We start from the raw sequence: 13,653 nt of genomic DNA on the forward strand, positions 1-13,653 counted from the left end.
TAGCAAAAGTTTTCTGGATAAAAAAACCACAATAATCCTAGTAACAGAAATAACAGACAAACAAAAGATTGTTGGGGTTATATTATAGGGGTTAATTCATACAACATAGCCACAGGAACAGTACTTTTGTTTATATGGCAAAGGTTTTTTTTAGATTAAGTTCAAATAAAACAAAGCCTAGAAACAAATAATAGAAGAACCAATGTCTAATATCTGCTGCATTGCCATTACTATGCAACTAAGTATGTATAGGTAGAGATCTTGTTTACTCTTAGTTGAACTGTTCAGAGGCATAAGCCTAAACCGGGCTGTCCATTTCACCTAGATGACTTTTCATGTCATCTAGGAAGGAAAGGAAACACCGGATGGGCAGGAAAGCAATCTGGTGACTATGGAGAGTCCCATCAATCTTCCCAAGGAAGGAAGCAATACAACAGTATTAAGTCTAACGGTGAATGAACAATTTCAGGACTTACAGAAAGGAGCCCTGGGAAAGGGTAAAAAGGCAAATTGAAGGAAAAACAATAGGTTCATTCACCGAATTAACCCTCTCCACTCATCTGAGAAACCATCCTCCACAATCTCAAGCTTTATCTACAGCCTATTACCCTACGCCAGCCATCTCATCTGGGCAACAGCTACCCTAAGCCCCAGCGGTACAGGACTTGCTCGCAACCCGTCCGAAGGGCATCCCAAGCACAAGCAAAGGACTGGGCAACGATCTCTCATCCATCGCTCTGGAGTCTGGACGGATAAATCCCCGGAGATTCCAGGGATGACGAAGAGGGGAGAAAAGCGACCACTTGCATACAGCCGCGCTCTCGCCCTCCCCATCCCCGGCAGCTTTGGGGCGTCGAGGTGTTGCGTGCAGGTGCTCCGCCCTGGGTTACCTGATGCAGCGCTGTCAGCCCGTCTACGTTGGCCGTGTTAAGGCGGGCTCCGCGGGCCAGCAGGCGCTTCACCTCCTCGGTGTCTCCGCTGGAGCAGGCGGCCAGAAAGACGGCGCCGTCCTCGAAGCGCACACGGCCCCCAGCGCGGTGCCGGCTCCGGGCGGGAGTCACCGGCTCCAGTTCGGTCAAGGAGCCTTTCCAGCGCTTCAGCTGCTCCGCCCGACGCAGCCTCGCCGATTCGGCCCGCTTTATCCCCAGGTGGCCCGGCTCCGACATGGTGGCGGTAGCGGCAATGACAGCCGACCTTCCCCGTCGGTCTAAGAAGTGCTAGGAGCGCGCTGACTGCCTCAGCCCGCTGGAGAGCGCGACGGCCCGACCGCCATCTTCCCAACTCCCCCTCCCCCTCCCCGGAGTTTCTGTGGCGCGAGCGCAGAGTTCAGCTTAAAGGATCATGGGAAAAGTAGTTCGAAGGGACTTCATTGAGTGGGTGTCCCAGGGAGGAAGGTTGGTCTTCCAAGGTTGTCTTCTCTCCCTGGAGTCGGAATTAAGGGAGAAGTGGTATAACCCAACATTTTTGCTGACACGAAAAACAAGTCATTGTGATTATTGCCACTTTCAATAAGCACGTTTGAGCATTTTCCCCAGCAGCAGGTAGGTACTTCTTGCATACCTTAAGGCAGTGTTTCTTAAACTTTTTTGCTCTCAGCACCTTTCTCACTTTGAAAAGCCTTGAGAACTCCAAAATAGCCTTATGTGCATTATAACCACTAATTTTTAACATATTAAAAATTAAAATTGATGCATTTGTGGAATATGTATTTATTGAATCACAAAAATAACCATATTAAAGTAAACTCATTTGATATTAACAGAAATATGTTGGTCATTTAAAAATACACATTTTGAGCAAATAAAAATAATGAGAAGAGTGACATTGATTTAATTTTTTGTAAATACTTTTAGTATCTGGCAAATAATATATAACTTGATTGAGGTTACACCACACCTGACCTCTTAATAGCGTCCCTGGTACTACATTAAGAAAAATAGTAATCAATCCAAATGCAAATTACATTTTAACTAGATTAAATTTAAGTATAGTTAGTACAATTGCTTCCCAAATGTTTACTTGATAATTTCTCGCTTTTAGATAAAAAATGCACAATTTGGTGACAGCGTTTGAACATCTCTGGGAGCCACATATAAAGCCACATATAAAGCCACATATAAAGCCACATATAAAGGGAGGAGTTCGATCCTGTGACCCTGGATGACGTGGACAGGATCATGGGGAAGCTGAGCTCCACCACGTGTTTATTGGACCTGTGCCCCTCCTGGCTGGTTTATGCGGCTCGGGATGGGACACGAGGCTGGCTCCAGGCAGTGATAAAGCAGTTATAAAGCAGTTGAGGGAGGGTAGTTTTCCTGCTGCCTTGAAGGAGGCGGTGGTGAGACCCCTCCTTAAGAAGCCTGCCTTGGACCCAGCTGTATTAAACAACTTTCGTCCGGTCTCCAACCTTCGCTTTCTTGCGAAGGTTGTTGAGAGCGTGATGGTGCATCAGCTCCCTTTGTTCCTGGAGGAAGCTGATTATCTGGACCCGTACCAATCGGGTTTCAGGCCCGGGCACAGCACGGAGACGGCATTGGTTGCTCTGGTGAATGATCTCTGGCGGGCTTGGGACAGGGGTTGTTCCTCTGTCCTAGTCCTATTATACCTCTCAGCGGCTTTTGATACCATCGACCATGGTATCTTGCTGAGGCGTGTCAGGGGGTTGGGAGTGGGAGACACTGTTTTTCAGTGGTTCTCCTCCTACCTTCTGGGACGTTTGCAGTCGGTGTTGGCAGGGGGGCAGAGGTCGACCTCGAGGCCTCTCGTTTGTGGAGTTCCTCAGGGGTCGGTCCTCTCGCCTCTCCTGTTCAACATCTATATGAAGCCTCTGGGTGAGATCATTCGTGGTTTTGGAGTTGGGTATCATCAGTATGCTGATGATACCCAGCTTTTCATTTCGACCCCAAACCACCCCAGTGATGCCCTCGACGTGATGTCCCGTTGCCTGGAGGCGGTCCGGGTCTGGATGGGGAGGAACAGGCTTCGGCTCAACCCTGACAAGTGGCTGTGCGTGCCGGCATCTCGGGAAATTCAGATTATTCCACCTCTTACTATGGGGGTGAGCTATTACCCCCCGTAGATAGGGCTCGCAACTTGGGTGTCCTCCTAGATTCACAGCTCTCCTTAGAAGATCATATAGGAGCTGTGACTAGGGGGGCCTTCGCCCAGGTTCGCCTAGTGCGCCAGTTGCGGCCCTATCTGGACCAGGATGCCTTGCATACAGTCACTCATGCGCTTGTGACCTCTCGTTTAGACTACTCCAATGCTCTCTACATGGGGCTGCCCTTGAGGACCACTCAGAGGCTTCAGCTGGTGCAGAATGCAGCCGCGCAAGTTGTGTTGGGGGTCTCCCAATACTCCCATGTTACACCTCTGCTCCGTGAGCTGCATTGGCTTCCAGTTGCCCTCCAGCTGAGATTCAAGGTGCTGGTGATGACCTATAAAGCCCTACATGGCATGGGTCCGGATTACCTACGGGAGCACCTGCTGCCAGCATCAACCTCCCTCCGTCCAGTGCGCTCCCACAGAGAGGGCCTCCTCAGGGTGCCACCGGTCAGAGAATGTCAACTGGTGACCCCCAGGGGGAGGGCGTTCTCTGTGGGCGTGCCAGACCTTTGGAACCGCTTACCGGTTGAGCTCCAGATGGCTCCCGACCTTCGCTCCTTCCGACGTGATCTAAAAACTTATTTATTTGAACAAGCCGGCCTGGTCTGATGGGTTTGGGGTTTTAACATTGATCTTAATTAATTTATTGCATCGGGCACAATTATTTAATGTTTTTTTAACTTTTGTATCTTGTATTTTTGATATTTATTGCCCTGTACACCGCCCTGAGTCCTTCGGGAGAAGGGCGGTATAAAAATCAAATAAATAAATAATAAATAATAAATGTAGCCTTGGAGTCTCAAGATTGAGCCCCTGTAAATTAACAGAATTAAATGGCAACAAGGAAGGTCTGAATTGATGGGCCGTTTCCACTGACTTAGAACACACATAGAATTAGCCAAGTCACTTGTTTTTTTAATTCAGAATAGTATAGATTAGTATATGCAGTGTTTAAAATGAACATGGATTATAAATACAATAAAGAATGGGGAAAAAAGAAGGAAGATCATCTAGTTCAAAACCCTATTCAATGAAGAAATCCGCTATTATAACATTCCCAATAGATTCATTCATTCATTCATATGGCTGCCCATCTCAAACAGATAATTCTGGGCAGGTGCTATCATCCAGCCTCTGTTGAGACATTCCAGTGAAGAAGAATCTACTATCTTCCCAGATGGTCATTGGTGAGGAACTCCTGATTAGGAAATGTTTTCTGATCTCCAATCAAAATCTATTATTTCCTTATAGTTTAACTCCCTTGTTTCTTGTCCTCCCAACTAGAATATATCTGCCACATCTTCTTCATGGCAGGCTTTCAGATACTTGAAGATAATTATAGCTAATGTGTCTCCAATTTTTTCTGATGAGTTTCATTCCAATCCTTTTATCATTTTGGTTACTTCCTATTGAACATGCTCCAATTTATCAAATGTCTTGCTCACAAAATTTGACCAATCCAGAATAGAGAGAAATAAGTGCTTTTCTTGATGTTTACACTATAGTTGTCTTACTTATGTTATACTGTTGGCTCAGATTCAAATTTTGATCCACCAAGTTTACCTGAATCCTTTTCACATGTACTGTTGTTACCCAGTATATCTCCCTTATATTTATGATTTTGTTGTTTTTCTGCCCACATATACAGTTGCATTTTTCCTGTTGAAATTAAACTTTCTGGTTTCTATCTATTTTTTTCAACTTACCAAGATCCTCCTAAATCCTGATACTGTCTTCTAAGTCGTATATAAAGAAATCTAAAGGTCTCTTTAGAGAGAAAACCAGAGAAAAATATGATTTGAGGAGTTCTGTTGTAATCCTGTTGCTATCATACTATCTTTGCTAGGAGAAAGACTACCTTCTCTTCGTCATTTTAAAGTTGACATAATCCCCACAGCTCTCTTTCTTGCTTTGTGAACCTAAGTTGCTTTAGCATTTTAGATATTCTTGTAAAATGATGATCCTTTATTAATTATAAGCCTCACCATAGAGTTTCATCAGTAATTTGGAAAACGTGCTATTCTGGAAAGATAAAAGAATGAGAATGTGCTTCAGCAGTATAGTTTTCACATTAATTAACATGTTTATTTATTTAAATTCTTTTAATATTGTTAGCGCCATCTTGTGGGTGATGTTGCTCTTAGCATTTTAGACTTGTGAGAATAAAATAATTGATCTAAAAAGGGTCTTCCTTTGAATTACCGGGTATCATTTATAGAAAACATTAATTTTATAAATATGTTAGGAAATTCCTACAGCAAGATAGAGGAAGCCAATATACTATACTGCTCTATGTTATATTTACAAATGTATGCATTACTATGGCTTTCATCTATACCCATGGTGGCGAACCTATGACACGCGTGCCACAGGTGGCACACAGAGCCTCTGTGTTGGCACACACATCATCACCCCAATCCTAGGCCTTCAGCTGGGTTTTATAAAAACTTTTCGCTCTAGGCGTCCACCACCATGTACAAAAATAAATAAATGGCGATGTCCATTTTGCTCTATGAGTTCAGGGTGAGGTAATCCTAAGCCTAAGTGGAATTTTCCTCCAATGGGATTTTCCCATGTATTTTACCAGGAAACATAGATAGGGCAGCCTAGAAAGGTAAGTGCCCTCCTAAACATACCCAAGCACTCCGAGTTTGTTAGCAAAGTCCATTTTCCTGTATGAGTTCATGGTGACCTAACCTCAGCCCTAAGTGGAATTTTCCTCCAATGGGATTTTCCCATGTATTTTTCCAGGAAACATAGATAGGGCAGCCTAGAAAAGTAAGTACCCTCCTAACCATACCCAAGCACTCTGAGTTTGTTGGTGATATCCATTTTGCTTTATGAGTTCATGGTGACTTAATCCTAATGCTAAGTGGAATTTTCCTCCAGTGGGCCATGTCCACTTGGCACCCAACAATAAGTGGGTTTTAGGTCGCAGTTTGGGCACTCGGTCTCTGAAAGGTTTGCCATGATTGATCTATACTGACCACTGTGAAGCAACAACTATGTATTTCTCTACTTCAGGCAGGCATTATTACTGTTAAATCAAAAATTAGAATTGAAAGTGTTTTCTTTGAATATCTTTGTTTTCTTCAGCTATTATTATGTTGTTTCCAAGTGTTATCTGGAGCAGTCTTTGTGCTATAAAATGTGCAGTTCTTTCTTTGAATTTTCTGATTGTTCACTAACATTCCTCTTGCTAATACAGTTTGTCAAATGGAGAATTTAGTTTTTCTACATTTTTTATTTTTTTATTTTTATTCCATTTATATCCCGCCCTTCTCCGAAGACTCAGGGCGGCTTACAAGCTTAGCAGTAGCCTTCATCCTATGTATATGCCTGCTTATTAGGGCTTTCACACACACCCCAAGCGGCATTATTACAAAGTCAGCTTAATTGCCCCCAACAATCTGGGTCCTCATTTTACCTACCTCGGAAGGATGGAAGGCTGAGTCAACCTTGAGCCTGGTGGGATGCGAACCTGCACTAATTGCAGGCAGCTGGTGTTACTGAAGGAGGCATTAGCCCACTGCTCCACCAAGGCTCTACATGGGATTATTGTTCAACTTGTTTTGAATACTATTCTAAAATTAAGCTGTTATATAAGGTAATGTCTAAGAACAACATTGCTGGCCTTTTATTTGCTGTTGCATGCATTATGGTATGCAAATAGAAAGTATGCAATTTTGAATATGTATCTACTACAATTAAAAATATTGTGTCTTTAATAATTCATCCTGTTGAACTTTTATTAATTTTTCACCAGGGCAAAACATGTCAATTCTGCTAATGAACTGGGGGTGGGACGGAGATTTGTGTCATCCTTTGGACATATTGTTAACCAACAGAACATTCTCACCAACCAAGCAAAAATATAATGCTAGAGCCTTCATCTTTACTTATCCAATATGTAGTGTTCATGTTGGATGATACAGTAACCCAGAAAACAATCTTTGCTCATGGTAATTTTATCATGGCCCTCACAAAACTGTATTTCAGTCATTCTGGGAAGTGTTTGATCTCTCCTGTTTTTTCTTTAATAATTCCAGCTACAATAAGAAGATTCTCAGAATCTATGAGATAATACATGACAAAGGAGTCTCCATCTACTGTAATCTCCATCTAATCTCCATTTTTCGGAATGTTTACCTATACAGACATATGCATGATAATACAACATGTTGAGTTCTATTTTGTAGAATGGAAATAGAACCTCCAATTCCATTTGTGTATAAGCCTTTGCTAGGCTTAGCAGAAATGTCTCCAGTTCTAGGCAAGGGACTATTGCTCAGCCTTTAATAGTAAATTAATTATAACTTTAAATTGCCATTGATCCTGGCAGTTTCATTCTTTTAGAACAGGGGTCTTCAAACTTGGCCCCTTTATAACTTGTGGACCTGCCTGGCTGAGGAATTCTGGGAGTTGAAGTCCACAAGTCATAAAAGGGCCAAGTGTGAAGACCCCTGTTTTAGAACCAAGCAGCCAGGGATCTAATTAGTTTCTTTGAGAGAAGAAAAACCCTGGCTTCCATACAAGCCAACTCAGGTTCTACCTTTTTGCGTATGGCTTACAGAGGTGGACATACTTTGTGAAAACTTGGGTCTAGCATTTTCATGTAATATTGCCTTATCTTTATGTAAATATGGATGTTAGTGTGTAGGGATGCTATCTGTGAACACAGACTCAACATCAACCAATACTTTTTTCAACTTACCCTCAATGGTTTCTGTGATGCTAGTTATAGGAAAGCCATATTAATCTATGGTGATAAAAAATCAGAAGTCTTCAGTTCACAAATGTGTGTGCTTTTTAATAAAATCTGTTAATAGGTAAAGATCCTTATCAGCCTTCTAATTCTGTGTCACCTCCTCAGCTGATCACAGGTCATTTGTCATACATTCATTTGTTTTCACAACATATGAGTCTAACATATTTTCTTTTATTCTATTTTATGCTACTCTACAATTATCACTCTAAAACAAATGATTTTTCTTCCTATATACTATAAGTTAGATCTCTGTTGTTTGCATATCTGAAATACTGCTTAAATTCACATGATGTTTTAACTAGTTTCAGCAGAACCAATACCCAATTATTGCCATTGAGTATTGCCATTCACTTCTGTTACGAGCTGTTTTGCTGGTTTAATTTTAACTTTCTGTGGCAGGGGTCGCCAATCCCCAGTCCCGGTCCATGGCATGCCAGAAAGTGGTCCGCACAAACCAGTGAAGCCCCATCTGCAGGATGCAAGCAGCATGCAAACCTATGCCCCCTCCGGTCCATGGAAAAACCTCGCTCCATGGAACCGATCCCTGTTGCCCAAAAGGTTGGGGACCTCTGTTCTATGGTATAAATTTCCAGGTCAGCTAATAGCTATCCTTGTTTCCTTTGCAGCATCAGTTTTGTCATCCTTGGCATGCATGATTAAAATAATGATTTGGTGCTTTGCTTTAGCAAATGACTTGTTTCTTTCCCCTGAGTAACAGGCTTTCTGAACATTTATTTACATTTTCTGCACTTGGCTTCTACTGTAGCACTATTCATTCTGACCTGTTACTTCCTGCATGCTACTATAAATTACTCCCATTTGCTTTCACTCCTAAGTGCTGCTGTATAATACAGTTTCCATGGAGATAGCAACCTCAAATGTTCTTTTAAATGTTAAAGCTGCCTCTGCTAAAACTCTTTTTTTCTTAGTTTTTCTTTCAGAATTCCATAGAGTAGGCAAACTCTTAAAGTATCCTTCAAGCCTTTGCTGAATTTGCAATGTTCGAACAGCTTTTTAAAAATTTCCTTGCTTTCGAGGATGGGGGAGAAAAAAGAAATAAAAAAGAAATGCACTCCCCTGCCTACAATAATATTGTGGTCTCCCCCTCTCCAAATTAGGTATCCTTAAGGCCTCCAATTGAAAAGCCTATATAGGGGCTAATTTCTCTAGTTCTCACCTGACTCAAGACCAGAGCAGTTCCTTCTGCAGAGCTCACTTGGCTTGTTTCTCTGCCAGCCAGTTTCAGGCCACAACTTCTGAGAGTTGAAGTCCACACATCTTCAAGTTCCCATGATTGAGAAACACTGGTCTAGACTTATTCACATCTCCAGGATCCTCACCTGGAAATCTTCTTCCAGTTCAGTAGTGACTTCTACAGCTGCCTCCATCTCTGCCCAGGCAAATAGTCTACTCAGCATTTTGTTGCTCAGCTTCATTTTTAATGGACAGCATCTCTGGTAAATCTGCAAGAGAAAATACAAAAAGAAAACTTCTCCGCACCAAAACTTGACTGTTTTAAAGATCCCCATGAGGAGACATATAGGACTATATGCAGTGGTGGGATTCAGCCGGTTCGCACCACTTCGGCAAAACCGGTAGCTAATTTTTTGTTCCCCAGGCCCAGAATGGACTTCCGGAAGTGGCATCCACACAGAGAACCGGATGTTCACGTATTTGAATCCCACCACTGACTATATGCAGTGGTGGGATTCAAATATGTGAACAACCAGTTCTCTGTGTGGATACTGCTTCTGGAAGTCCATTCTGGGCCTGGGGAACAAAAAATTAGCCACCGGTTCTGCCGAACTGGTACAATCCCACCACTGACTATATGTCAGTAAACATGCATCTGCAAAAGAAACACGGCCCACTTGGTAGAGAAAAAAAAATAAAAACACAAAAATTAAAAACACATTTCTGGCCATTGGGGCTCATTGTCAGCCACAGCCCACATTACTACCTCTGAAACAGCCATTGGTTCAACCACAGCTTCCTGCTCAAGTAGACGGTTTGAAAGTGGAACAGCTGGAGGCCTTGGCATCTTCTCTGGTACAAGTGTTTACTCCCACCTGGCTGCATTCTATTTTTTCAATGTATTTTATTAATTTTTTTACAATAGCATTCTTTAGTGCTTAGTAAACAGCATGTTGTCTGGGTTCAGTGTTTACAAAACAATAATTAATTCTATAATTCCATAATAAATATGTTAATTAGTGATATATTTCTTTGATCTTCTCTTCATCCAATGGTATTCTTCTTTTATCAACATTTAGCAAATATCCTTAAAATTCAATACATATAAAGTTAAATATATACCTTTTTCTTGTATTTATACAAGTAACAGTAACATCAGCACATAGCATCTTTTTATCACTTTATATTTCAGTTGTATTTATAGTAATCATCTTGTTAAATCACTATATGTCCTGTTTGCAAAATTCTTAATTTCTCCTCTGTATTCAAACCATTCTTATCAGTCATAGTTTTCTCAAAGTTAGTAACCTTTAAATATCCAACCTTTTCATTCATATACCATCCCAATATTTTCACATTTCATATATTATAAAAAATACTATACTACCTGTATGTCTTATCTCTCTTACTGTGAGACCCCTTTATATCCATAATATATCTATTCTTTTAACTATATTCCAACAAGTGTTTAATCAAGTAGTATTTCCTCAGGTAGATCACATCAGATCTTTCAAATCCGATTCTAGCCTTCTTCTTTTGCCAAGTAGTTTTCCAAATTAGTGTATTCAACTTGCCTAGGAGTTTTTCCTGTATTTTTGTGAATGCTATTGGGAATAGAAAAAACAAGTTAGGTATTTTTTGTCTCCCAAACTTTAATGATTGTCCTGGTTGCTCTAGAGTCCATTTGTTAGATTTTCTTTCCAATCTTCAAGTTGATTTTGAGGTCCTAAAATATAGAATATCTTTTCCATTGTTATGTTAAAACCTTGCAAATTTTCTTTTGTTTGGATTAGTTTGTAGTTCTCTATAGTTTCTCTTTTTGGGTTGCTGACCTCTGATTTATTTTCTGTTATCTGGTCTATTCTTCATTCTTTTCCATCATTTTCTGAGAATTTTTTACTTGTTAAGTTTAAGTTGGAAATGTGCTCATTTATGCCATCAAAGTTGTTTTTAATCTCATGATTTGAAATTATTAACATTTGAATCTGTTGCAGCATTGTATACATTTCCTCCTGGAAAATATTTGCCTTGTCTTGAATTATTGCCCCTGCAGATCTCTGATGTTCCAGGTTGGGGCTTTCAAAAGAGGATATTAGATGTAGTTTCCTGCCACTTTTTAATAGGTGTGCAGAATCCATTTTATCTCCCCCTTCCAGATGTTCTTTCACCAATACCATAGTCTCTGTGTTTCACCTTTTAAACCAGCCAATCTTAAAGTCCAAACAACCAAATTTTATATAGTTCTTAAAATTTATATACAACTTTCTGAAGATGAAAGGAACGCGGGAAGAAACCCGAGACTCTAGACCTACATATATATATATATATATATATATATATATATATATATATATATATATATATATATATATATATATTATAATCCAGTGTGTTTCCAATTATCAAAGCACCACTGAAGGCAGTATTTTATAACATTTCTTCTGTTCAAGAGTCTTACAATTTATCTTCCAGCCAAGGTTGCAGTCCAAAATGTTTGACTATCCAGTAAAATTCCCCCCTAGAAGATTAGCCAATAGTTAAAGTTTTTCTTTTTCTGCAGACAGTTCTTAAGCAAGATCACAGGTTAGTAAATATTTATAATCCTAGAAGTTGAGCAGTTTTTGAAGCAAATATAGTTCTCAATTTGTGATATATGGTCCAGTATGTTTACTTTCTTTGTTCCCAGCTTTTCTCTATTTGGCTGAAAATTATTAAAGTTCAAGGGAACAGATTATTCTTTGTTTCTGGGTGTCTTGCCAATTTCTGAGTCAGTGTTGCTGTTGTTCTATGTCAGTAGTATTTATTTTCCAACTTTTCAAACAAAGATACACACACACACACACACACACACACACACACACACACACACAAAGGTATATGTATATGTATATTCATCAACACTCTTTCAGATGTAAAATCTTAACGGTTATTCTTAATTTTCAAATTTATCAAGACTATAACATTATTAATTTCACTTCAATGTATTTCTTTCCCCTGTGAAGTTAATTTGTCACTTCCATCTATGGAAGGTTGGTGGTATAATCCCCTCCCTTCTCACTTTCAGATGATTTCTTTGGTGATTTTTTTCCAAGGGAATCAATTACAAAATAGAAGACAGAAGATCGATCTTCTCACCCAGTTGCAAGCATGATGTTCACCGTTGTTCTGGTTTGTGCTCTTGGACTTCGGCTGCTGGTAGCTTGGACTAGCCTTTCTCCTGTTGGGTTGAAGGGCTTCCCCCAGATTGAGCAGATCAACCGCCATCATTCCACAATCATCAGGGTGCCCCTCCTTTGTTGCCTCTCTGGGGTGACATTTGACCCAGTTAGGGTCCCCTGACAGGGCAAAATCAGCTGTAGGGTGCAGAGCCTGCAATCCCTCGGACGCATCGCTATGGGGTGAAACCGGAAGTCCCCACCTGGCTGCATTTTAAATGGAAGAAAAAAGGGGGTGACCAAGATGAGGGGAAAGCTTTTATAGAACATGAACTAGAAAGAAGCTGAAGAGTGAAAAGCAACATGTCTCAGGGAGAGAACTACAATGGAGTGACATAAAGACCTTGAGGGAAATTGAGAAGGACTCTTGGAGAAAAATGAGGGAAAATTAACAGAGATTTGAATACAGGAAATGAAAAGTGAGGGGGATAAAAAACTAAATGGTTTAGCCCACAAATGGTGTTAACAGAATGGTTAGCAATATTTATTTATTTTTGTATATATTTTATTGATATTTTTTAATATAACATAAATCATTTAGTAATTTGTAAACAGTATGTTGCCTGGGTAACATTTATAAGACAATCTTTAACAATTTATTTCTATAATCTATATTCCATATGTTAATTTCATTTGATTTCCCCTTTCCCCAAAGTATCTTTCTTTGCAAAACATTAGATTAAGACAATTCTCATTTTGATTAACAACAATAAGTATATAATTTTTCCAATAATCCTATTTGTCATTTTAGTTGCCTTATTGTAAATCCTGTTACCATGCTTATTTCAGCTTATTTCTCCCCCCAAATTCTATATATTCTTACTGGTGACAATTTTTCAACAATTAACAACATTTACATTGGTGGATTTAATTCTATTTTTTCCATATAAGCCCTCTCATACTTTTATATTTCTTAATAAGTAAAAAAGTAGAAAGAAAAAAGAAAAGAGGAGAGAGACAAAAAAGAGGGGGGAGGGAAGAAGAAAGAAAAAAAGACAAAAGAAAAAAAGACAAAAGCACTGAGATACAAAAAGTAACGTACAATTTAAAATATGTATCCCTCCTAATTTAATATATATTTATTCCCTCAATTTCTTATTCTTTTTGACCATAGCTGAGAGTGTGTTTAATCTATTTAAACTTTAAGCATTCCATTCAGTAGATCTAATCATCTAATCCTTTAAATCATTTCAACTTTTTTTACAGAAAGGAAAAAGAAAAAAACATTGTATTAATTAAAAAAATTCATCCCTCTAAGAGTAATATATTCCAAAGTTTTTCCATTTTTAGCCATATTCAAACAAATGTTTCTTTTTTAAGTATTCTGTCTGATAAGTCCCATCATCTATTTTCTTGATTTCCATTTTAATC

The 13,653-nt window shown here is 39.7% G+C and overlaps 1 protein-coding gene across 10 annotated transcripts in view; it reads right to left on the minus strand.

Annotated features, from left to right (window-relative positions):
- The window catches only part of PPP1R12B (protein phosphatase 1 regulatory subunit 12B), a 127,511-nt gene extending 126,296 nt beyond the window's left edge, over positions 1–1,215 (minus strand). For all 10 annotated transcript variants that reach the window (XR_014026151.1, XM_081325691.1, XM_081325689.1 and 7 more), the window contains exon 1: positions 891–1,215. Coding sequence is in view for 9 of the 10 variants with exons in the window: in XM_081325691.1 (XP_081181817.1) it covers positions 891–1,166 (276 nt within the window). In the remaining variant the exon portion in view is untranslated. The remainder of the gene's footprint in view (positions 1–890) is intronic.
- Between the last annotated feature and the right edge of the window lie 12,438 nt (positions 1,216–13,653).

The sequence above is a fragment of the Vipera berus genome (assembly GCF_964194415.1).
Source record: "Vipera berus genome assembly, chromosome: 3".
Taxonomy (NCBI): Eukaryota; Metazoa; Chordata; class Lepidosauria; order Squamata; family Viperidae; genus Vipera; species Vipera berus.